Consider the following 26,792-nt stretch of genomic DNA (forward strand, 5'->3'; position numbering starts at 1 on the left):
ACCATGAAGAAATCAACTACTGTAGATTGTCAGATTTTTGTCAACTTTTTGAAAAACCCTAGTCAGTCATATTATCCATTTAAAAACACTACTTTATAAAGTAGCACTCAAAATGATCAATTTCAGTTTGAAACTAAATATACTCATTATGGAACTATACAAGAACACAAATACCTTGGAATTTCCAATTAAATAATACGATTAAAATGGAATTAATACAATCCCCAAAACAACCTTTTTTTGAACTTTTATTTACAATCAACTTCTACATGAGAGTTTTAAGTAAACGTGAATGAATTTGTAAATAATTTCGAAATATCCTAACGGTTTTGTTGTCGACTCATAGAAATCTAGCAGGTAGACGTGGGTCGTGACGTCAGACCCGTTTACGCGCCTCTGAAGAAATTTGAATTTTATAGCTTTTTCAATGTCTCGTAATAAGCCTATGGGTTAACAATATTTGTTTTTTTTTTGCATGCATGCGTTTTATGATCATGTTACCTTATATGTTTTAATATTATTTTAATATTTAAAAATATATGCAAGTTCCCTATTGTGAGGTATGGCCACTGAAATTAAGAACACTGGCAATGCTGAAAGAAACGGAAATGGATTTTTGGAGAAGAGCAACAGGAAGATCTAGAAGAGAAAGGATTGCCAACGATCGCATTAGAGAAATAATGAGAATCAAACGAACAATCATAGATGACTTATCGACAAAACAACTTAGCTGGTTCGGACATATATAAATAATTGATGAACAACGAATACCAAAGTAAATACTGAAATGTCGACCAGAGGGAAAGAGAAAACGAGGTAGACCGAGGAAAAGTTGGAGCAAAGGAATAGACAAAGAAAAAGAATCATAGAAGAGGACCTTTATAACAACCGGACAAATTTGAGATAGGAAGTCGCAAAGAACAGTAAAAAGTAAAAAACGACATGTAGCAGTAGATATCAAGCTTAATATTCGATAATCATCACATTATGAAGAATTGGATTTTTTGTTAATGTTATGAATTCATCATCAATCTCTTTGCCTTATCCCTATGCGGGGTCGGCTTCCCTAATTGCATTTCTCCATACAATTCTATCTTGGGTCCTATCAATATTAATCCCCTTTACCAACATGTCCTACCCAATCGTCTCCCCCACGTCTTCTTTGGTCTTCCTCTCCTACTCCTTCCAGGAATCTGCACTTCAGCTATTCTTCGTATTCGGTGATTAGTGTCTTGACGTTGAACATGACCAAACCATCCCAACCTATGCTCTCTCATTTTTGCATCAATTGGTGCCACACCTAGACTTCCTCTAATATACTCATTTTTAATTTTATCCTTTTTTGTCACTCCACTCATCCATCTAAGCATTCTCATTTCCGCCACATGCATTCGTTGTTCCTCTTTCTTTTTCACTGCCCAACATTCAATTCTGTACATCATAACGGGTCTTATGGCTGTTTTATAGAATTTTCCCTTCAACTTCATTGGAATTTTCCTGTCACACAGCATACCACTCGCTTCCTTCCACTTCATCCATCCAGCCCTAATACTACTGCATGCATCTCCATCTATTTCTCCATTACTCTGTAATACCGATCCCAGGTACTTAAAACTATTGCTTTTTACAATCAGTTCACCATCCAAAAATCCAAAGATACCATTTTATTTGTAGTAACTCCATCTTTAAATGAACATTGCAAATACTCTGTCTTTGTCCTACTAAGTTTTAAACCTTCTTCCTCCAGAGCTTGTCTCCACTGTTCCAGTTTTTGTTCTAAGTCTCTTTCACTATTTCCTACTAACACGACATCATCAGCATACATTAGGTACCATGGAATGCTACCCTTTAGTTTCTCTGTTATCTGGTCCAAAACTAATGAGAATAAATAAGGACTAAGCACCGAGCCTTGGTGAAATCCTACTTTCACCTGAGATTTATCAGTCTCTCCCACACCTGTCCTAACACTAGTCGTTACTCCCTCATACATATCCCTCACAATCTTTACATATTCACCAGGGACTCCTTTCTTATTGAGTGCCCACCACAGAGTCTCTCGGGGAACTCTATCATATGCTTTCTCAAGATCAATGAATGCCATATAAGCGTTTATTTCTTTACTCCTGTATTTTTCTATCAACTTCCTTATAATGAAAATTGCATCCGTTGTTGATCTGCCCTGCATAAAGACAAATTTATTCTCGGATATTTCGGTCTCTTCACGTACCCGTCTATCAATTACTCTTTCCCATATTTTCATGGTGTGGCCACGTGTGCCTAAGCAGTTCTATAGCCCTGTAGTTTGTATATTGTTGTATGTCTCCCTTGTTTTTGTAGACAGGTAGTAGTATACTGATTCTCCATTCGTCTGGCATTTGTCCAACTTCCATAATTCTATTAAATAAACCTGCTAGCCACCTTGTTCCTGTCTCTCCCAATGCTCTCCATACTTCTCCAGGAATATCATCTGGTCCTACCGCTTTTCCTTTCTTTATTTTTTGAAGCGCTTGAGCCACTTCCTCGTTTGTTATTTTGTTAATGTTATGAATTATTTTAGCAAATCTGATGGTATTTTACCTGTGTCATATACCAAAAGTAATCGCTACATAAATTTATCTAGTCAAAGTAAGAGTCAAGTTAAAAAATTAGGACGGATTCCTACTGCGCCGAATCGATAATGTAGACGTCGTACCCGACAAGGCCCTTAGAACTAGACGTGAGCGATTTTTTCGTAAAGAATTCATCAAAAAATCACCAAAATCTGCAGTGCCAGTGTTTGAGTATGTAAATCGGTTATGGGACCTTTAAAGTAAGTACATTTTCAATACACGATACATATTTTTAAGATAAGTTTTTTTGAGAAGTTTTTTCGTAATTTCTCAATAAGTATTTGTGTAGATAAGACACTATAGTTCTTAATAAAAGCAAAATATCACTGTCTTGTTAACAATTTTAATAATAAAAGGCTTATAGACATTATAAGAAACACTAAAAAAGTCTTTTTCCAAAAATAATTCAGAAAATTCTGAAAATTGATTAAAAATTTGTTTCATTGAGATTCATCGTAAAAATAATTGTTTAATAGTAATTTTCTAATGATATATTCAGTCTAATAAATACAGAAACTGATATTATTGCAAAGTTATATCATCCTGTAACAAAATTGCGTATTTTTAATACAGGAAATAAATTTTTGATTATGTTTATTCTATTATTTATTTAAAATTAATTCATTTCCGATATTTTGTCATTACGAGCCGTGTTGATTTCCTATCGCAAAATATTAAAAAGCTACATATTCCTTCGGCCATCATTATCCGGTTGTTATCAGTAAAATCAATACAATTTCGGGGTCTTTCGGGCGCCGGGACGTCTAGATCGACGCTTGACGCCGTCGCGGTGCAGGGTTCGACAAACAGGTTCATTTCAAAGATGTTGTGAGTGCAAGTGCTCGATAATGGGGAAACCGTGGGTGGCTGTACTAATATACTTATGTAAAGTTGTCTATTAATGTTGTGTGGATTTGGTTGAGGTAAGCAGAATGTTTATGTGTAAAAATAGACGTTTGCGATAACGAAGATCGGAAAGATAAATATGTACTACGCGAAAACGAGGACGAGGATCTAGATTGTAGAGTGTTGGAGGCATGATAAGCGATAGTCTAATCAAATAAAATAAAATCAAAACGTAATTCAATACAGGTTATAACAAATTTTAGCTGAAAACAAAAGATATTCTCAAGAAAGTATATGATTTATATAAGGAGATTATTGTTTAAATTACGAAGAATGGCCCATCTTTTACCTAATTTACTTTTTTAACTGTTGCTGTAATTAATATTTTTATGAAGGTTATTACGATTTTTTCTGCAAATACAGGGTGATTGATTAGTGGGGGAAAGCTCAATAGATAGCAATAAAAGTTAATAACAAAAATTGTAGCCAACTTTGAACTTCACATTACAAAATTAGTTAGAATGTTACAGGGTGTTCGATAACACAGTGGCAGACCAAACTTATGTTTTTTTTAAATGGAACACCCTATATTTTATTTTATATTCGAAATCCTGTTAACTTCTCCATCAAAAAAATATAAAGGTTTGTTATGTTATACAGGGTATTTACAAAGTTATAACCAATTTTGTATGAAAATCATAACAAGTTCAACTCTCATATTTTTTTATTTATTGTCAAAATTTTTAAGAATTATTGATATTGCTAATTTTCTTTATATCAAATACAGAATGAGTCAAAACTCAAGTAGGTACATTATTTTCTCAGTAATGTTAAATGGAACACCCCGTATTTTATATCATTAGTGAAAAGTAACATTAGCGTACTTTAATTTTTATATAACATTCCCTATGCCCAAAAGTATTAGTTTTCGAGATATTTTCATTTTTCAGAGCAAATTATTTTAGGTGTTTAAATTTATCTAAATTTTAAGTAAACCATGACTGAATTGACAATTGAAGATTACCGATTATCAATCCGGTAATCAATATAACACTGTAGCAAATAAAGAAATAATAATAATTTATTAGTAATACATTTTACAAACAAAAACACAACCACTATATGCAACATTTTTGAAACAATTAAAAACTATCTTTTTATGTAAATACAACAAATAAACAAAGAAAATTAGTAATAAATTTTACAAAAAAAACACTATTGTATTACACCATTCTTAGGCGTCAAAGCCCTTCGGTAGGGATCTATGGGGGAGTATCACCGAGCCGCAAGCCCTTGTCCCTTGCCGTACTGCTCCCTCATAGGTCGATCAGATGCCCGCATATTCCAGTCTAAGCGCCAGATTCATATTTAGAATTTTATACTGGCGCGTTAGCCTTTTTGTTTCTCCGATAGCCTGGGCTAGGCTTGAACTCACATACCTTATGGCGAAGTGAAGTGTAGGTTAGCCGCTAGTCGCACTGAGCTATCCGATCGACATAAACACACACACAAACACACACAAAAAAACACACAAACACAAAATACAATATTTTGTGAAGACAATTAAACACTACTTTTGTATGTAAATGTAACAATGTAACAAATAAAGAACGAAACATAATTTATCAGTAATACATTTTGCAAAAAAACATATTTGAAAAAATTAGAAGCTACTTTTAATAAAATATTTTTAATATTTAATTACATAAAGTGTTCAAAATGATCTCCTAACACATTTATGTACGCCTATAAACGATCATTGAATGAGCTACTTACTCTACGGAGCATTTGTAAATTAACACATCGAAATACATTTTGTATTCTATTTTTCATCTCATCCTTTGTTGTTGGAGGTATTTTATAAACTTCATTATTAACGTAACCCCAAAAAAATCAGTCCAGTTTATTAAATTCTGGTGATTTGGGTGGCCACGCTACTGGTCCATTGAAAAATGAAAATATCTCGAAAACTAATAAATTTAGACATAGGGAAAGTTATCTAAAAATTAAAGTACGGAAATGGTAATTTTCAATAGTGATATAAAATACAGGGTGTTCTATTTAAATTACCGAGAAAATAATTTATTTATTTAGCGTATGGCTTAAGTATATCACAGAATATATTTAGATTTATGCATTATACAATGCATCACAAACAGATGTCCAATTTTTTTATATATTCGATTGACCCTTCGGTTGCCATTACAAAGTCTATAGGGTCGCCTGTGTATGCTCTGAGTGGGCAGTCCTGAACAATGTGACTGATCGTCTGTCTTGCAGCGCCGCAGTCACAAGAAGGCGAGGGGAGTTTACCCCATCTGTGGAGGGAGTCAGCGCATCTTCCACAGTTTGTTCGAATTCGATTAAGGGCTGCCCAAATCTTACGGGGACGTTCAAATTCGCCAGGTTTCCCTATGATGTCCGGTAGACTATGGTAATGCGGATCTGTCCTACTTTCCCAATCTTCTCTCCATCGGGTATTTAAGTCAAAGTTGGATTACTGCAGCGCTTGAGCAGATTGTAGAGGGGGTAACCTGGATCGGAGACGGTTTCCAAGAATATCGGGGATGTCGTTGTGGACTAGAAGCTGGCGACTGTCCATTATTTTGTTATATTCTTTAACCAATGCATGTTCGCGGCGTAGGTTGGGTGGTGCTATATTACTAAGGGTAGGTAGCCACATTGTAGGGGTGGGCTTAATTGTGCCTGTTATCATACGCATAGTACGGTTTAGTTGGGTGTCGACCAGGTGGGTATGCCTGCTATTTAGCCACACTGGAGCACAGTATTCTGCCACCGGATATATCAGGCCAAGAGCAGAGGATCTTAATGTTGATGCTGTGGACCCCCATGTAGTGCCGCAGAGTTTCTGTATTATATTGTTGCGTGTTTTCAATTTTGCTGCTGTTTTCCTCAGGTGTTCTCTGAATGTGAGCGTTCTGTCTAGAGTAACCCCAAGGTATTTCGGGTATTTATTGTGTTTTAACAGCTTGTTATTAAAATACACTCGCAATTCTCTGTTTGCCAACTTGTTGTTTAGATGAAAAGCTGATACTTCAGTTTTTGTAGTACTTGGCTGTAGTCTCCATTTCTTAAGGTATTCGCTGAGGATGGATAAGTCATTCGTGAGAGTGATTTCTGTAGTTTCTAAAGATTGGTGGCTTGTTGCAAGGGTCCAGTCGTCAGCATATCCAAACTTCCGAGATTCGGTTTCAGGCATGTCAGCAATATAGAGGCTGAAAAGTAAAGGGGCAAGGACAGAACCCTGTGGAAGACCATTGTTAAGTTTCATCTGTCTACTCGTCTCCTTTCCCATTATAACCTGGAAGGCTCTGTTGGTCAGCATGTTGTCAATGAGGTTAATTATCTTTCTGCAGGGGATAATGCGGGCCAGTTTATATATTAATCCCTGTCTCCAAACAGTATCATATGCTGCTGTTAGATCTATAAATACTGTTGCTGTCTTTTGTTTCTTTTGAAAACTAGCTTCTATAAAAGTTGTTAATGACAGCACTTGGTCCGTACAGCTTCGATGAGGGCGGAAGCCAGCTTGTTCAATGGGGACATTTTCTAGTATCCTGTGACTAATTCTGTTGAGCAGAAGCTTTTCTAATAGTTTATATACCATGCTGAGTAGAGCTATGGGGCGGTAGTTTTCTGGCTTATCGTTTGATTTGCCCAGTTTCGGAATTGCAATTATCTTTGTTCGCTTAAGTGAGAAAGGAATGTTACCTGACTGAAGTATATCATTAAAGAACATTCCAAGCCAGTGTTTCGTGTATGCACCACTGTGTATCAAGAACTCTGGATGGATACCATCAAAGCCAGGTGCTTTACCTGATTTCATTTCTTTCAGCGCATGTGTGATTTCAGAAATAAGTATTCTTGCTGAATATTCGGAGTTCGTTCTGTTCATTTGTTTTAATGCCCTTAAGTCTCTTTTCACGTTGGTAGTATGTGTTCGATCTCGTGGAGCTCTGGATAGAGATACTATATGGGAGGCAACCTTGTTAGGAGACATTTTAGACTCTTTGGATTCCAGCTGGTTAGCTCCTCCAATTTTCCGCAACAAGGACCATGCCTGCCGGCTTGATTTTTTGAAGTCAAGGTTTTCGACAGTCTTTATCCATTTTTGGCGTCTAGCTGTATCGATGTTGTGTAAAAGCTCATCGGCTATTTCTCGGTCACCACTTTCGAGAAACTTCGTGTATAAGTCTTCACATGTTTCAGTCCATCCAGGCACATATTCTTTGCGATACCCCCTAGGGATGGTTTTCTTGGCAGTGCTTATTACTGCGCCCACAAACCTCTCATAATGTTTGCTGGTTGGAGGGACCCATCTCAAGGTCCGGTCTAGTTGTTCAGAGAACTTCTTCCAGTTTGCTTTTCTAAGATTCCACCTGGGTCGAGGATATGATCTAATTATTGGAATTGATAATAATGTACTTGCGTTTTGACTCACCCTGTATTTGATATAAAGAAAATTAGCAATATCGACCATTCTTGAAAATTTTCACAATACGTTAAAAAATATGGCATTAATAAACCATTGTTGTTTTGCTTATTTTTATTTATACAGGGAGTTGAACTTGTTACGATTTTCATATAAAATTGGTTATAACTTTGTAAATACCCTGTATAACATAACAATCCTTTATATTTTTGTGATGGAGAAGTTAACAGGATTTCGAATTTAAAATGAAATATAGGGTGTTCCATTTAAAAAAAACATAAGTTTGGTCTGCCACTGTGTTATCGAACACCTTGTAACATTCTAACTAATTTTGTAATGTGAAGCTCAAAGGTGGCTAAAATTTTTGTTATTAACTTTTATTGCTATCTATTACTATAGCGGATCTATTGAGCTTTACCCCACTAATCAATCACCCTGTATAAAGAAAGAAGCTTTCATTTAAGACTTACTAAATTAAATTTGATCCTTGATTTGTTTAAATAATAATTATAAACAAAGCTTGAAAAAGAAATTTTCAAAAAATTATTATTTGCAAAAATATATTATTTTGCAGGATAAGTTGTGTTATGTTACCAGCATAAAGCAAAAAAATTGGTTGAACAAAATCAATAGTTTATGAGATATTTAATTTCAAAAACGCAGTTTTGACCGATTAGGACATTTGATGGTATGATGGTATTTGGCTCCGGTCAGTCAGGATATTCTTGCCATGGTGCTATATATTCTTCTTTTTGTTTTTATACTGATGTTCTGATCCCACAGTAGATACCTACCAATTCAATTTTCGTATGCAGTCTCTTGTTTGCCTTAGTCTATTTTTTATATCTTCTTTAGTTGTCCCTTTGTTATTATGAAACCTAAGTACTTGTAGGTACTTGTGTATATTTTGTACATTGTAATTTAGCAGTACATTATTAAAATTTAAGTATAATATAGGGCTAAAGAATTTAAGTGATTAAAATATATTACTTTTGTTTTGTCTATATTTCAAATTAGGCTATTAGATTGACACCAGTTATCAAATCGGACCAAAAGATGATTAAAATAAATATGTCAAATTCTCAAAGCTCTACGCTAGCGCTTAAAGTGATACTGGCAAGCAAACTGGTTAGATACAATATCAATAAATAAAAAATCAAAGACCCTAACATACAGTCCTGTGGAACACCCAGATTAATAACACTGTCCTCAGAAATAACTTCACTAATTTGAACACAAATTATCATATCTGATAAATAATTGACTAGCCAATCTAAAAATTCCTCGAAAGCCAATTTACCGTTTTAACAAACCTCTATCAAAAAAAAATCAAAGCCCCGAAAAGAGTTCTGCCATATGTTCACCTGCATCTAAAGACCTATAGATCCTTTCATACAATCTACAGACAGCGAACTAAGTAGACCTATGTCTACGAAAGCCAAAAACTTTCCAAATCTACCCAAAAACTCATACATCGGGTTAAAGGTCATACACAATTATTTCAAATACCTACTTGTATACACACCAATACACAAAATAAAAAAATCTAACTATTTCTATAACTATTTTCGCCATTCTCTGCAAATCTCAATATCATACGTCATTAACACGTCATATTCGTCATCATCATCATCAACAGCTATTCCATCCACCGTCAGTTGTTTAAGCGTCCCTTAGGTGTCTCTTTATTAATTTCTGTTCGTTGTTTTTTGCCAGCAATTCACTTGATATCATCAGTCCATCTGGTTTGAAGTCTGCCTCTTACTTTGAAGTTTATTCCATTCTACTGCAACGCCAGATGTTTCGTTGTCAAATACCTCTTGCATTATAAGTCTGAGTACCTATAAGTTAAATAGTAATGGAGAGAGAATTCAACGTTGCCGTACCCCTCTTATAATTTTGATATTCTTTGATTGTGTTATCTATTTTTATGTGCGCTGTCAGGTTATAAGCTTTCTATTATTCTTATATCTCACTTGTCTATTTGCTTTTATTTCAAAATTCTCAATAGTTGGTGGTGCCTTACTCTGTCAAATGCCTTTTTATAATCCATAAAGCAGGCATGCATATCTTTATTCTGAATACTAAAACACTACTATTCTTTCATTAAAGCTGTACCATCATGAATTTTCAAGTCAAAGAATAAGTAAGTTAAAAATCCTTAAATGTAGAAACTCAAATATAAATAATAGGGGATGACAATTAGAATATAATATAGTATAGAATAGATAATACCATTTAAAATATCAGTATAGCTCAGTAGTTTCAGTTTGGAATACAGTTGCTAAAACTAAAACCTGTTTTTTTTCAGGTGTCTCAATGACAGTAGACGTAGATAATGCACAAAATAACCAAGGGACTAAAAAAGAAGAAAAAAGGGAAAAAATCTAAAAAAGGGGAAGAAGAACTATTCAAACCAGAGGAACTAGAAAACTACCGCAAGGAACACCAAGGAACTAGCGAAGAACCTGCAGCAAAAAACGAAGAGTGGAAAAACTTCTTAGCTCTCACTTCTGGAGTCGATGATATATTAAAAAAGACACAGGGAGACTTAGACCGTATCAAGAGTACTTCATTTTTTCAAAGAAAACCCACTGAGAGTGAAGTACGGAAAGTAGAAGAGGAAAAATTAGCACAGGAACAGAAAGCAGAAGAAGCTAAGAGAGAACTAGAGCCGCCCACTCCGTCACAGTTAGGTAAGATCTACAGTGCAAGTGTTTTAAAACTGTTTTCAAATTACATATTGTAACAATAAACAAGTTAAATTAAAATTGACTCTGTATAAAAATACTTAATCATATCCAACTTATACGCAAACATCGAGATTGTTTATGTAGTTAATCAGACCTTGAGGACTGCCCTCGTAGGCTGCTCGCTGGTGGTACTCCTCTGTTATGTGCTTAAATTGGACCATGCCGCAGCTGCAAGACGACGATGGTAGCTTATTCCATCTATGCAGAAAATACGCATATCGAACGTGTTGGCCAAATCCAGGATGTGTCTCTGTGATGCAAGGTCTTAGTGTATTTGGTTGAGTTTCCGACCATTCATGGATCTCTTTGGAGATCATGTTGAACCCGGTGGCTGCGGCCGATTCTGCGGTTCGTATGGGAAATTTCATGGAGCGCAGTCGACTTTTGGTTGCAACTTCTAATATAGTTATGAATCGGTAGCGCCATGTTGCTAAGGATCTTTTTATATTCTTTGGTCAGAACATTGAGTCGGCGAAGGTGTTGTACTAGCGCAATGCCGCTCAGTACTGGTAGCCAATGAGTTTGTGTGGATTTGATTATTCCAGCGAACATATTTATCATTCTCATGGTGTTATTTAGCTGGACATCAATCTTTTGAACGGAAGCACTGTTGATCCGTATTGGTGCGCAATATTCAGCTACTGATAAACAAAAACGAAGCTTGAAAGCCTGAGTGTGGATGTCGATGTCCCCATGTTGTGCCGAAGAGCTTCTGAATGATGGTATTTCTGATTTTTAGCTTCTTGGCAGCTATACTTAAATTTTCTCTCGGGTTTTCTCTCGCGCCTAGCTATTTTGGATGTTTATTGTGGTTGAGTCCTGCATTATCAAAGTGAACGTTAAGTGTTCTTGATGCCAAATTGTTGTTTTGGTGGAAGCAGGTTACTTACTTTGGTTTTAGAGGTGTTTGAGCGAAGTCTCCATTTTTAAAAGAAACTTCCTATAACTTCTAGGTTTTCCGTCAGAATCTCTTCAGCTGCTTCTAGCTATTTTGTTTGTACTCTTCTTCTTAAAGTGCCTCTCCGTTCTTAATGTTGGCGATCATCATGGTTATCCTGACTTTGTTTACCGAAGTGCGGAACAGTTTCAGTGGTAGTCGTGTTATAACACTTTCGTAAATTTTGATACCAATAAATTCTTCTTCTTGCAAGTCCTCTTTTACCATTTACCTTCCATTGGAGAATCAGTTGGAGAAGGCCATACCGTTCTTAATTTCTCATTTCATGTCCTAGATATTCTAATTTTTTAGTTTTGATGGTCATGAGAATTTGACACTCTTCCCCCATTCTACGCAGGACTTCCACATTAGTAATTCGGTCAACCCATAATATACGTAAGATGCGCCTATAACACCACATTTCGGAAGCTTCGAGCCGATTTATAGATGCAACAGTTAGTATCCACGCTTCCATTCCGTAGAGCATAACTGTGAATATGTAGCATTTCAACAGACGGTATTTTGTTTTTAATGATATGTCTCGACTGTTAAAAGTGGGTCTCATTCTAACGAATGCTGCTTTTGCTTTTATTATTCGCTGTTTAATTTCTGTTGAGTGGTCCCATTGGCTTTTTAAATTGGTGCCAAAGATATGTATATTGCTCGATTCTTTCGATATTCTGTTGGTTGTTTGTATTAATAAAGCCCAATCATTGGCTATGCCAAACATTGTTGATGTTGTGGCTGGACTGCGATGTAAATGCTAAAGAGTAGTGGTGCGAGTACCGAGCCTTGTGGCAGATCATTTTTAAATTTTCTGGGGGTGCTTATTTCTGATCCAATAATTACCTGAATTACCTGAAGGTTTCAGCCAATTTCGACACCTTCACGGATTTCGTCCTGGTGTTAAATAAATCATCTTTTAAAATTTAATAACCAGTAGATACGATGAATGAGATTTATCAACTTTATACTAATAGCCAAGACATATTTATTACCTGTTGATTCAAGTCCAAAATGAAAAAAATTATACAACAAAATTATTGGTAATAAAATTTTAATAATATGATCTATTACTGTACATACAATACCTACCCTTACTGTATAATACCTACCCTTAAAGTAAGACAACAGCATCTAAAAAAGAATTACAAGAACCTATAGGAAAGTTTTTTATTACAGGCATTGTAGAAGTCTCCGAATCAGAATCCGAAGAGGACGAAGATGATAACATATTTGACACGACGTACATTGAGGCCCTAGAAGCTGCAGACCTAAAGCTAGCGTACATTCCAGAGTCACCAACTCTTCCAAACGACGGTGACGATCCTTTTGATACTTCAGCAGCTGAGAAAGCAATTCTAGGACCAGAATTCGAGAGGAAAGGTAAGAAACTCGTTCCTCTTGGTGCTGCTGTCGAGGTTTTAACAGGACGTGTGCAGTTGCCTACTTGTGCCACCAAAAGACCAACTCCAAATAAGAGGCAGATTCTAAAAGAGCAGGATTTGCTGTTGCAAAGCTTTGACGAAAGTGCTCCAGTACCTGCAGTTGCTGCTGATGGTGAGTACGATAAGAATAATCGCCTTGATCATATAAACAAATGTATACATACTAAGAGTAATGATTTACACAGTTTGCACTGTATTCCTTCACTCAATAATTCTATCCTGTTCTTTCTGTTTTGTCAGTCCCCTTCCTGCAGATTTCTTCTTTTCATTGCTTCGTTCGCTTCATCTCTTCGAGGATGAAGCGAAGGAGATCTTCGAGGTATGCCCCTCTTTCTTCTTCCTATCGGACTCAGCTCTGTTATTCTGTTTATTCAACGTTTTTGTCTGCTCTTTTGACATGTCCGCACCAGGTTAACCTCTTCTGTTCTATGTAGTCTATTATATATCTGAGTTCATTCCCATTATTTTCTTAATCTCTATGATATTTATTATATCTCTTCTTGTTACTTTTAGATACTACATCCCTGTTGCTCATGGTGTCATATATTCTTCTTTTTGTTTTTCGTATGCAGTCTCTTGTTTGTCGAAGTCTATTTTTTATAAAATCAATGGGAAAATCCAAATAGTTGGCTGTATACCATAGTTTAAAAAACTCATACAGAAGTAAAAACTTCAAATTGTATTCTGGTATAAAATCGTTTATTAAAAACCATCTGAAAGTCATCCAAATGGATTGCAAAACGTTTTCGTTCTAATTTAGAACATCTTCAGTGCCTAGAATGAAGTATTTCCACGTTAGATTAAAGCAAAAAAGTTAAAATTGTGACTGTTAGAAAGAAAAAACATGTGGAAATACTTACATTCCGCAGAGTAGTTTAAAACTAGCACACTATTTAAAGTGGTAACCCCATAATATATGGTTTACATATTATATATTAAAAGAATATGTTGACTAAAAGTCGATGTTGTTAGATATAATAGAATACATGCCTAAAGGGCAACATGCTTCCCTGCTCGAAAATGGGCAGTTGCCAGTTCAATGGGCACAGACCAACTGAGAAAATAGGAAATGGACATTCAATATGACAAGAGTGACATGACATGACAAGATAAAACCAATTTTTGGTTAAAGCTTAAAAAGCCTAGTTTGATTTTGGATTTTTCCATTTTCAGATTTTTATTAACAACCTTTACATTTTACTAAAAATCCAAAATCAAACTACACTTTTTAAGCTTTAACCAAAAATTGGCTTTATCTTGTCATGCCATGTCACTCTTGTCATATTGAATGTCCATTTCCTATTTTCTCAGTTGGTCTCATAGAGTTATACTTATATTATCATAGAGAGAGTGTCATTCAGAGCGAAGTGACGACACCATCTTTTTTATTTGGCTTAGTGCTGTTTCACTCTTACGCATAGTAAAGCTGCTACAGTTGTCCTCCTCTTCCGTGCCTATATTCACACTGAATGTCATTATAGATTCTCGATACAATGTGTTAGAAGGAGATGCCGCAAACCAGTCCATGAGATCTTGTCGTCAGGAAGCGCGGAAGGTAGGCTCACTGTGTTAATATATAACTCTATGGTTGTTCTGTGCCCATTGAACTGGCAAGTAAATAGCATTTTCGAGCAGGGAAGCATGTTGCCCTTTAGGCATGTATTCTATTATATCTAACAACATCGACTTGTAGTTAACATATTCTTTTAATATATAATATGTAAACCCTATATTATGGGGTTACCACTTTAAATAGTGTGCTAGTTTCAAACTACTCTGCGGAATGTAAGTATTCCTACATGTTTTTTCTTTCTAACAGTCACAATTTTAACTTTTTTGCTTTAATCTAACGTGGAAATACTTCATTCTAGACACTGAAGATGTTCTGAATTAGAACGAAAACGTTTTGCAATCCATTTGGATCACTTTTTGGATAGTTTTTAATAAACGATTTTATACCAGAATACAATTTGAAGTTTTTACTTCTGTATGAGTTTTCTATTTTTTTATATTTTCTTCAGTTGTTCCTTTATTTGATATTATGAAACCAAAATTCTTCCTAAATTTCTTCGCTCTTTCTTTTCCATAGTTTCGGGGTTTTTTTCAGGAATATTCTGAACAGAGTAGTGGATGTGGAGCAACACTGTAGTAGTGTCTTTGTAGTATTAAATATACTGCATATTCTGTTACCCGTTTTGATGGCTACTTTGTTGTTCTTATAGAGTCCTTTCATTTCTCTTATTAAACAAATTTACATACCTAAAATAATCTTAAACAAACATTCTAGAACCTCAAGAGATTCAAAAAACTCTTCTAGACGATGACTCTATTCCATTGCCAGAGGAGCCGATTGATTTGAGCAATCCAATACCATTTCCCCAGGCTGTTGCTCCAGTTAAAGTTGCAGATACTCAAATCAAACAAGAGATCGACAATAAAAAGAATATTATCTCTGAATTTGATGTTATCTCGAAACTAGACGACGAAGACGACCTAGAATTCGAAGCATTAGCTGCTGAAAGTTTATCCAGGCCAATTGTAGCAAATCAGAGTTTTCCAGTAGGTACAGGATCAGTTGTTCCTGAAAATATCAAGTGGGGTGCATTTGGAGAGTAAGTTCTAAGATTGATATTAGGATAAAACTGACATAACACTCATAATTTATAAACCAGGATCCCTACTGTAGGGATTGCCCTATAAAGGGTCTGGATCCTGTGTACCAAAAAAAGTTGATTAATAGCAAGCTGAAATTTTGTTAACAGCTTAACGGTGTCTAGTCGGACAAACTTTGATATATGGGAAGACTGAAAGAGGGGAAGTTTTAATTGTGGAACAGGTTACAGGTTTAGAACGTCAGACTAAGAAAACGTTCCACGTATTTTGTCGGACAGAACTTTCAATTGATTTGTTATCCTTGCATTAAACTCTCATGCAAAAATCAGACTGCTATTTACCATTAATATAATTCCTGTCATTGGACATATTCTTTGTATATTAAGTTTTCTATTGAATAAACTTAAAAACAACCTGCTAGTTTTCACAAAACTTGTTGTTCCACAATTAAAATTTCCCGTGTTCCAGTGTTCCCGTACATCAAAGTTTGTCCGACTAGACACGTTAAGCTATTAACAAATTTTCAGCTTGCTATTAATAAACTTATTTTGGTACGCGGGATCCAGTCCTATAAGCCAGGAAGCACGTACTTTATTCGGGATACTATAGACCAGGGCGCATCTATAAAAATATTAGTACCTACATTTGGACGTTGAGAGGTGACTCAAGTTTTTTTGCATAAATTGCTTGAAAATAACTCAAATAATAATATTTAAGTTATCCTCCCTCTTAAAAAGGTCCGGAACATTGTTTAAATAATCAAAATGTCAAAAAATGAAGGAAAAATTGATTTTTTTCTTCGTTTTTTGATTATAACTTTAAAAGTGTTCATTTCCGAGAAAAGTTGTACTGACATAAAAGTTGCGTAATTAAATTTCCTAAAATATAGAATTAGTTAAAAGTTTAAAAAATAGTCACCCTTGTTGCAAAATAGCAATAATTGCGAAAAAAACATACAAAAACAAGTATTCGCATTTTACGGTTCTCAACCATTTGTGCTACACTTAGGACCTTCATATTTCACCCAGAAAAGATTTATGATACAGTAAAACAGTGCTGTAAATTTCATTAAGATCGGTGCAATATATTTTGCAGAATAAATTTTGCAAACCAGCTTTCGCAAAAAAAATTCATTTTTTCAAAATGTTACAGGACTGAAAATAAAGCAGATAGCAAGTTGAAATTTTTTTTCGTATAGAAGTGTACTGTACCTTTCATTTTCAATTTGCAAAATTAAAATCGATTAACTACCACGGCGTCAGGAATTTTTTTAAATAAACATTAATTATTGGTGCTACGTGCAGGACAGTGGATAGTTTGCTCTGATTGGGCATTCCAATGACTTTTGATAACAATGATTGATACATTTTAGTTTTTATTACATTTTGATATAAATAAATAAATTTATTTATTGCAAAATAAAAACACATACTCTATCTTTTGAAATAACACTTTTTTTAGCAAAAAGTTTCTTTGTTCATATATTTTAACTTAGAGAATAAATTTTATTATTTTTAAACATATGCAATTGTTTAAACAATATTTCACAAACAATAATAAAATTTGTTTGATTTTTCTGGAATTAAAATATTAAAATACAACAAAATATAGAGTAAGAAAATAATATATTAAGTAAAGATTGGAAGAAATTTTGGTGGAAATCAACTTGTGTGAATCGAACACCGCTGTCCTGCGCGTAGCACCAAAAATTAATGTTTATTTAAAAAATTTCCTGACGCCGTGGTAATTAATCGATTTTAATTTTGCAAATTGCAAATGAAAGGTACAGTACACTTCTATAAGCAAAAAAAATCAACTTGCTAGTCCTGCAACATTTAAAAAAAATTAATTTTTTTGCGAAAGCTGGATTTCAAAATTTATTTTGCAAAATCTATTAAACCGATCTTAATTAAATTTGTAGTGTTGTTTTACTATATCATAAAGTTTTTCTGGGTAAAATATGAAGGTCCTAAGTGTAGCGTAAAAGGTTTAAAAACGTAAAATGCGAATACTTGTTTTTGTATGGTTTTTTCGCAATTATTGCTATTTTGCAACAAGGGTGACTATTTTTTAAACTTTTAACCAATTCTGTATAGTAGAAAATTTAATTACGCAACTTCTATGTCAGTACAACTTTTCTCGAAAATGAATAGTTTTAAAGTTATAATCAAAAAACAAATAAAAAATAGAATTTTTCCTTCATATTTTGACATTTTGATTATTTTACCAATGTTCCGGACCATTTTTTACCAATGTTCCGGACCATTTTGAGTGGGAGGATAACTCAAATATTATTATTTGAGTTATTTTTAAGCAATTTCTGCAAAAAAATTTGAGTCACCCCTCAACGTCCATCTCAAAACAGATGCGCCCTGGACTACTACTAAAATTGACTATATTGGAAGTAATTCAAGTGAATTCATTCTCTTGATAGTGGTTTCAGACAGTCAAGTGAAATTTTAGTTTGAATGACTTTGTTCATGAATTTTATTACATTTCTGACAAATAACTCTTTTTTACTATGTTACAAAAGCCACCATATGGTTTGGAACATTATACGGCTTGTTACAATATTTTATAGATCTATTGATTTTGTCTTTATAAATCGCTGACCTTTAATTGATTTATGGATTTTAGCGAGCTAAAAGAAGAAGACGAAGACGTTCTTGCAGACGATCCTTTCGACACAACTTTTGCTGAGATAGTTGTACCAGATTTTAACAGGGAAATCGTAACCACTGGTGTTAGCTTAAAAACTAACTCAACAAATGGAAAGAACTTTGCAGATCCTATCTCTCGAGTCCCAGGTAAATTCACGACATATTTATATCGATGATATTTTCCCTCTTTAACCACATATATAAGAGAATTCTTCTTCTTATTATGCCGTCTTCTAAGGAAGGTGGCAATCACTTCTTTAAACGCTTCTCTATCTTTTGCAACGTGAAATATCTGTTCAACACTGAGGTTAGTCCAATCTCTGATATTCCTCAGCCAAGATTTCTTCTTTCTTCCCAGTCCTTCTCTTCATTATACTCTTATACATACAGAGTGAGTTTTATGTATGGAAACACTCAATATTTTGGTAGGTAGGGGTTTTCTAATGCGGCCGATATTATAGTGCTAATTACTTTTTTGTCATATTTTCCGTTTTTCTGGAAATCTAATGAACTTTCTTATTTCAAATAGAACACTCTGTATATTTTTTGCGTTTTGAAATCCTTAAGAAATACCGATTATTTTTCATGTTATATTCCCTATACCTAAATGCCATAAGTTTGAAGTTATGTCTACATTTATTTAAAAAAAAAAATAAACAAATTATAAAAATAAATTTTTTTGGCCCGGGTGAACACTATTTTAGGTTGGTTGGATCATTGGGAACAAAAAAGATCTTTTGTCATTTTTCTCTAAAATGAATCGTTTCCGATTTTATAAACAATTTAAAACTGAAAAAAATCGAATAATGACGATTTTCAAGGTTCAAGAACACCAATTAAAAATGTTATTTTTGAAACTGCGAAGTACCCAAATTCAAGCTTAGGCTTATTTTATCAGTTGCCGATAAGTAATTTGAGATTGATTCATTTTAAAACATTGTTTTTTAGTTGTTAATGCAGCCCGATCGCCCGTCCTCTCATATGCACTTCATTAAAAATTAAAAAGCAATGAATAAAAGGGGGCAAAAAATCTTAATGCAAGCTGTTAGAAGAAGAGTTGGGCTTGAATTTAGGTACTTTAAAATTTAAAAAATTATATTTTTTACTTGTGTTCTTGAACCTTGAACATCGTCATTATTCGATTTTTTTTTTAGTTTTAAATTGTTTTTAACTCGGAAACGATTAATTTTAGAGAAAAATTACAAAAGATCTTTTTTGTTCCCAATGATCCAAACAACCTAAAAAAGTGTTTACCCAGGCCAAAAAAAAGGTTTTTATAATTTGTTAAAAATTTTTTTTAAAATAAATGTAGCAATAACTCCGAAATTATGGCATTTAGTTATAGGGAATATGCATAAAAAATAATCAGTATTTCTTAAGGACTTCAAAACGCTAAAAATATACAGGGTGTTCCGTTTGAAATAAGAAAGTTTATTAGATTTCCAGAAAAACGGAAAATATGACAACAATTTAATTAGCACTATAATATCGGCTGCATTAGAAAACCCCTACCTACCAAAATATATAAAAATCGTCCAAGCCGTTTTGGAGATAATTGAGTGTTTCCATACATAAAACTCACTCTGTATTTGTAAACATTGAACTGTATTTTATAAATCCTATTCGAATTATTTCTATTCTGACGTTTATGTCCTCAGCTTGATATAACCAAAGAATACTCCATCCAACTCCAGTTGGATGGAGTATTCTTTGATATAACTGTGAGTAAAGTTGTGCTCACGACGAGGTGCCGACCCTCGCTCCCTGGTATCCCTCGTACTGCTCGTACCATATTATCGATCGCCAGATGCATTATTTTAAATGCGAGCGTTCACCAAAATTAAGAGTAGGATACTAAGCTCTAGGCTAGGATACGATGCGATGGTCTCCGTAGCGAACAAACCCTTAGAGATAATTGCTCCGAGATATATATACTTGTCGACCCTCTCTAACGGTTTAGCCTCCAATATCAGATGTATGTTGTCAACAGGGGTTTTCGAGATCACTATTTATTTGGTTTTATCTATATTCATTGTTAGTACCATCTTCTTGCTTTCTTTGTTAATGATTTCTAGAAGAATTTGTAAATCGTCTCTATCCTCTTTCATGATGGCGGTATCGTCTACAAATCCCATATTATTAATTATGCTCCCTCCAATCCTTACATCTTCATTTCTTTACCATAGTGCCTCCTGAAATATTAGTTGGGAGTACACATTAAATAATTGTGGCAACAGCACACAACCCTGTCTGACTCTTCTTTGAATTCCTAGTTGGTTTGTCTCGCTATCTCCTACCCGTGTAAAAGAACACAACTAATAAATCAAGACACAGTAATTAAGAAGAAAAAGGATTAAAATTTAGATAAGAAAATTTTAACTTTTCTTTGTTTTTCAGAAACTGGTTTAAACCTAATCAAACCAGAGGACCGAGACCTCCTTGGAGGAAGTAACAGTGATCTCGCCACCAGTGTTTCAATATCAACACCCGCATTTAAACCTGTAACAGAAATTAAAGTAGATAACGAGAGTGATGACGAGTTTGATCCAAGAGCTGATGAAGAACCACGATCTAGAACAGTTTCTCGACCAGATGTGCTGAATATAACAAGTTCAAAGACTGTATCTTTTGATCTACCGTCGCCAGATCTAAATACTCTAAATACCGAGGCAAAGATAATAAAACCTTTGACTCCGTTCTACACACGAAAAGTATCGATAGCTGAAGCGCCAGCTTCTGAAGATCCTTTTGACACTTCTTTTGCGTCTAACGTTACACCAGGAAAGATCGAGCTGCGATTGATCGAAAACGAGTTATTTGATCCGAATTTAGAAAAGAAATTGAGTATAAATGATAATAGCTTTAATCCAAGAGACGAAGCTCAGACTAAAATCGATAAAGTTGTTAACACAATAAAGGAGATCTCCAAACCGAAACCACCAAGCACCTCTGAATCTATCGATATAGATCTATTGGCAATTGACAATGATATACCAGTAAAAGTTTTAACACCTGGTGCTTCGATAGAACAGACAGAAGAGCTATCTTATTGTGATCCTTTTGATACATCCATTGCTTCAAATATCCTACCAGGACGAGTTGAGCTAAAGCTTATAGAAAGTGAGTTAATACCGTCAGTACCCAATTCCAATACCATCGTAAAAAGAGACTTGTTGATCCACGATGCTGACGAAGTAATAGAAAAGCCTCTTTCACCGTCTGCCGAAGTTTCTTCGACTGTATCATTCGATACATTTGACGAAAATTACGATCCTTTCGACACTAGTTGTGCTTTGGATATACAGCCTGGAAGAGCTGAATTGAAAGTGCTAGAATCAGAATTCATTCACAATGGCTGCTAACCCGTTCCTCTTCAATGAGGAGCCTTACGTGTCTCCAAACTCTGGATCCAATCCGTTTTTATTGGACGACCAAGGTAGCGACAGCATGGGATTCGCAAACGATAATCCATTTTTGTCCCAAACTGCTACCACTATCTCCACTACGAATCCGTTTAGCTTTGATCCGATGGAGTTGGAACCAGCTGAAGCTGAGGTTCCAGTTGTGCAACAATTTCCAAATACGACACCGTTTTCTGCAACAGAATCGATTATTACGGAGTCTGTAGTAACAGCACCACCTGAAATGCCAAAAAAGCCTTCAGACTTGGATTTGAAGTATTCTCTACAAGCTAATGCTAATGGTCCACCTAGGCCACCACCTCCACGGCCACCACCATCTAAAGAGACCCAGGATTTACTCATGTCCGTGATGGGTGCGATGGATGCTACCAGTTCTTCTTTACTGGGTAAAATCCCACCCACCAGATCACCTAGTCCTGTAAATATGAGGGATCTACATTCCCCTAGTCCAACTCCGGAACCTACTGTAAGAGATCTCTTGGACGTAAACGATAAACCTCCAGAGAATGTTCAACCTCCACAGGAAACCACACAACCTCACACGACTGATCTCTTTTCTTTGAACGACGATAATACCTGTGACATAAATCAAAATCCAGCAGTAGGCTTTGGTCAAGACCACTTTATCCAGAATCAACCATTCATCCACAATGAACCGCTTATCCAAAATAAACCTCTGATACATAACGAACCACCCGTTCAAAATCCAGTCAAGCCTCCTCCTCCACGACCATGTCCCCCAGTGAGACCTCCAAAGCCTCCATTACCTGCTCCACTAATCCAAAAGAAAGAAGAACCTGTAGTCCAAAACATAGAAGACATTGATATGTTTGGTGTTGAAGAACCACCAAGAAAAAAAGAAGTTACCAAAGATGATATCTTAAATTTATATAATGCTCCCAAGCAAGAACCAGTAAAAGATTTGCTTTCTGATTTGATGGAAACTGAAATACCTGCTCAGCCAGATATGACCACACCTTCAACTGAGACTGTTGAAGGTAACAAAGGTTTTTCGCCTATAAATCAGACACCAGATGCCAAAGACAATTTAACGCCAAGCGAACAAAATCAAGACGATCTGCAAATGGATTTAAGTGATAGCCAAAGCAAAGGTTCCATATCTAGTTTTACTCTAAATCCTTTTGCTCCTTCAGAAGACTTAAACGGACAAAAAGTAGATGAAGAAAGTCGTAATGTAGAGCAAAACACAATGGAAATAAATGAAAATATTAATAATACAAACTTTTCTACAGATAACAGTGGGCTACAGGATGATATATTTGGTGCCACTGATCAACAAACCAATTCTACGCAATTTGGTGATATGAATTTTGGGTTTTCTGATACTTCAGTCACTAAAGAGCCAGCTCACACAGAAGCAAACATTTTTGGAACACAATTACCAAATACAAATACTGCAGATTTCAGCAACACATACACAAGTCCTGATTCATTCGGTAAAGCAAACGATCCAAATATTTTTGGTACTGCACCAGCAACTAACGAAAACGCAACAGGTGCATTTGATGCAATAAATAATTCTGGTGTGGACATTTTCGGTGGTTCTAACACAACTACAGATTCTTTTGGCACTGCAAACAATATTTTTGGAACTACCACTACCACTTCAGATACTTTTGGTGCACTCAATCAAAATTCAAACGCGTTTGGAGCAGCTAATGCAGCTACAGACTCATTTGGGGCTGCAAATAATATCTTTGGTAGTACTACTACAAGTACAGATAGTTTTGGTGTGACCAACGCAAATTCTAACGCATTTGGGTCCAGTCACGCAATTGGTGATGCTTACAGTCCAGCAAATGTAAGTGCGGATCCATTTGGTGGGAGCGAAAAGCAAGCAAACGCATTTGGTGATAGGAGTGATGATTTTGATGACTTTGCCAAAAAGTTTGACTCTGCCAAAGTTGACGATTCGGCATTTGGAGGTGGTGCTTGGGGTAATGAGTTCGTTAATACGAATGATACGTCAGTTGGCTTTGGACAAGACGACGGGTTTGATGCGTTTTTGGCGTTACAAGAACCGCCAATGGTTCCACAATCTACGCCGAATAAAATCAGTAAAGCTGCTTCGCAAGAATCCGATGAAGATAAAGACTTTTCAGTATTCATTAGGTAAGATTTACTTATTACTTTTTGTTTATTTATAACCAGAAATTGTTTTACTATGTTCTCCAAAAAATTTTTGGTGGAAGATAAACAATAAGCAATGTAATTTTGTTAAATTTGTTGTTCATATTGGTGTTAAAAGCAAAAGAGAGATAAGATATTTTTTATTTTAGACCTAAAGGTGCCAATGACATATCTGGGGACGTTCTTCCAATTATCGCACCCCCTCCCCCAACAGTCGCAGCCACATTTGGAGATACTTTCCCCAGATTTAATCCATTCGACCAAAGTGAAGTGCCAGCAACTATACAGAATGAAGTTCCTTTCCGTAAGTAACATCAAAGAATTTTTATTAAGGCGACTTTACTTTCTAAATTCCTTAGCATCTTAGAAATACTGTCTTAAAATTTTGTCAAGAAAGTCGAAATTATAGCTGTATTTATAACGGTATCTACATAAGCTAAAACTCGTTTGTATACAACAACGAGCGCGATGCCTGACCTGTGCAGCTGCAATTTAGAAAGTAAAAATCCCCTTAAAACACCCATTGCTTCTCTATATATTTACATATTTTTTAATATCTGTAGCAGCCCCCACGACTGAATTTAAACGTACAGACTCCCAGGAGACGCCTCCCACTCCATTATTCGACGAGGACATGTCGATGCCCTTGGAGCCGTTTCCCAGAATTCATTATCCAGAAGAGGGATGGGAGATGCATCTCCGGCAACCCAATAAGAAAAAAATTACCGGGCAGAGGTTCTGGAAGAAGATTTTCGTCAAACTGCAGCATCAAAGCGACTGCGTGCTTTTGCAGTTGTATAATCTGAAGGATGATAAGGATCCATTTCAGGTGAGTGAACACTTGCTGGTATAGTTATGTAAATTTTACTTTTTAAGTATCCCGAATAAAAAATAATCTATAGGATTCAAATCTGGTGAACAAGGAGGCCATTTATATAATAGCAAATAATGTCGGACATTTTCACTAAAATGAGTCTGAAAATGAGTCTACCTGAAACCATATCTCGTTAAAACTGGCTCCAAACCTGCTTTTCATGGCAGATATAATTTCATTTCTAATTAGCATTTCCTAAGTATCACTAGTTAAATTTCCTTTTATAAAAACGATCCAATTAACTGAATGCCCATTATACTCGACCATACATTTAGTTTTTGTGGTCCTTAGGTACAAAAGTATTGTTGAATGTACTATGTACTTCACTATAAGATCTTTTCCTATCGCCCTAGTCCCTCATCAATAAAATAGTAATTCGCTCTTTTTCATTAAACTATCTTTATTGTAGAGCTTTAAAAAACACAAAACAACTGTCAGCATTAGTTACTAATAAAATCTATTTTACAGGAGCTTCCTCTACAACCTTGTTATTCAGTTTCGGATATTGGTGCACAACAATACGATCAGTTCGGCAAAATATTCACAGTAAAACTACAGTACATTTTTTACAAAGAACGACCTGGTGTTCGACCAGGCCAAGTCAAAAAAGCTGAAAGAATTACTAACAAATTGAGTCAGTTTGCTGCTTATGCTATCCAGGGAGACTATCAAGGTAATATATTAGCTGCAGAGTGAAAATTTTAAATATTTTTAATACCTTGTGCTTATATATACTATCGTCCTTCTTATACCTTTCTCTATCTGTTCCCTCTTGTATTTCTTCCCTACACATCTATTTTTTTTATTCTTTTTCTCTCTATTTTTGTTTCATTCTGCTTTTACTTTCTTCCTTGCATCTTTTATCTTTTTCTGTGTTTCTGTCTAAGAATAATTTTATCTTCCTTCTTATACCTTCCTCTATCTGTTCCTTCTTGTATTTCTTTCCCTCATATTTATTTTTATTTAATTCTTTTCCACTCTACATTTCTTTCATTCTGCTTTTACTTTCACCCTTTCATCTTTTATCTTTTCGCGTGTATCTGTCTAACAACAATTCTATCTTTCTTCTTATATCTTTCTCTATCTGTTTCTTCTTATATTTCTTTCCCTTGCATTTATTTATTTTTATTCTTTTTCACTCTACGTTTCTTTCGTTCTGTTTTTACACTCTTCCTTTCATCTTTTATCTTTTTCTACGTTTCTGTCTAAGAATAATTCTATCTTCGTTCTTTTACCTTCCTCTATTTGGTCCTTCTTGTATTTATTTCCCTCACATTTATTTTTTCCACCCTATATTTCTTTCATTCTGCTTTTACTTTCTTCCTTTCCATCTCTTTTCTTTGTCTATGTTTCTGTCTAAGAATACTTCTATATTCGTTCTTATACTTTTCTTCTATCAGTTTCTTCTTGTATTACTTTTCCTTGCATTTGTTTTCGTAATTCTTTTTCACTCTACGTTCCTTTTAGTCTGTTTTTATTTTCTCCCTTTTATAATTTATCTTTTTCTGTGTGTCTGTCTAAGAATAATTTTATTCTCCTTCTTATACCTTTCTCTATCTGTTCCTTCTAGTATTTTTCCCTCACATTTCATTTTATTTAATTCTTTTCCGCTCTATGTTTCTTTCATTCTACTTTTACTTTCTTCCTTTCAACTTTTATCTTTTTCTGTGTTTCTGTCTATGAGTAATTCTAAATATGTAATGTGTTATAATAGGCGTTAAGGAGTTTGGAAGTGATCTAAAGAAACTGGGCTTGCCTGTAGAACACGCACCACAAGTGTCACAATTGATGAAATTGGGTTCTCTAAATTACGAGGATTTGAAACAGTTTTCAGTATGTATAGAAGAAGCGCTGTTCAAACTTCAAGCACATAGAGATAGGGCGTTACATTACAAGATGGAGGAGGTGCAAATAACTGCGGTTGATGAACTCTACGTCGAACAAGAAGCAGATGGTAAGTTGGAGAATGTTGTACGTTTTATCTTTCCTTGTTAAGGCTGTATGACACTATGCATTTTCTTGTATC

The 26,792-nt window shown here is 35.0% G+C and overlaps 1 protein-coding gene across 1 annotated transcript in view; it reads left to right on the top strand.

Moving 5' to 3' along the window:
- Positions 1 to 2,682: 2,682 nt before the first annotated feature.
- The window catches only part of LOC114327651 (protein stoned-B-like), a 44,247-nt gene continuing 20,137 nt past the window's right edge, over positions 2,683 to 26,792 (top strand). Inside the window, 11 exon segments of the mRNA XM_028276323.2 lie at positions 2,683 to 2,809; positions 10,220 to 10,604; positions 12,781 to 13,158; positions 15,334 to 15,658; positions 18,297 to 18,466; positions 20,717 to 21,672; positions 21,674 to 23,874; positions 24,042 to 24,196; positions 24,456 to 24,721; positions 25,235 to 25,439; positions 26,481 to 26,720. Of these exon segments, the coding sequence (XP_028132124.2) occupies positions 10,247 to 10,604; positions 12,781 to 13,158; positions 15,334 to 15,658; positions 18,297 to 18,466; positions 20,717 to 21,672; positions 21,674 to 23,874; positions 24,042 to 24,196; positions 24,456 to 24,721; positions 25,235 to 25,439; positions 26,481 to 26,720 (5,254 nt within the window). The 5' untranslated portion in view covers positions 2,683 to 2,809; positions 10,220 to 10,246.

The sequence above is a fragment of the Diabrotica virgifera genome, chromosome 9 (genome assembly GCF_917563875.1).
Source record: "Diabrotica virgifera virgifera chromosome 9, PGI_DIABVI_V3a".
Taxonomy (NCBI): domain Eukaryota; kingdom Metazoa; phylum Arthropoda; class Insecta; order Coleoptera; family Chrysomelidae; genus Diabrotica; species Diabrotica virgifera.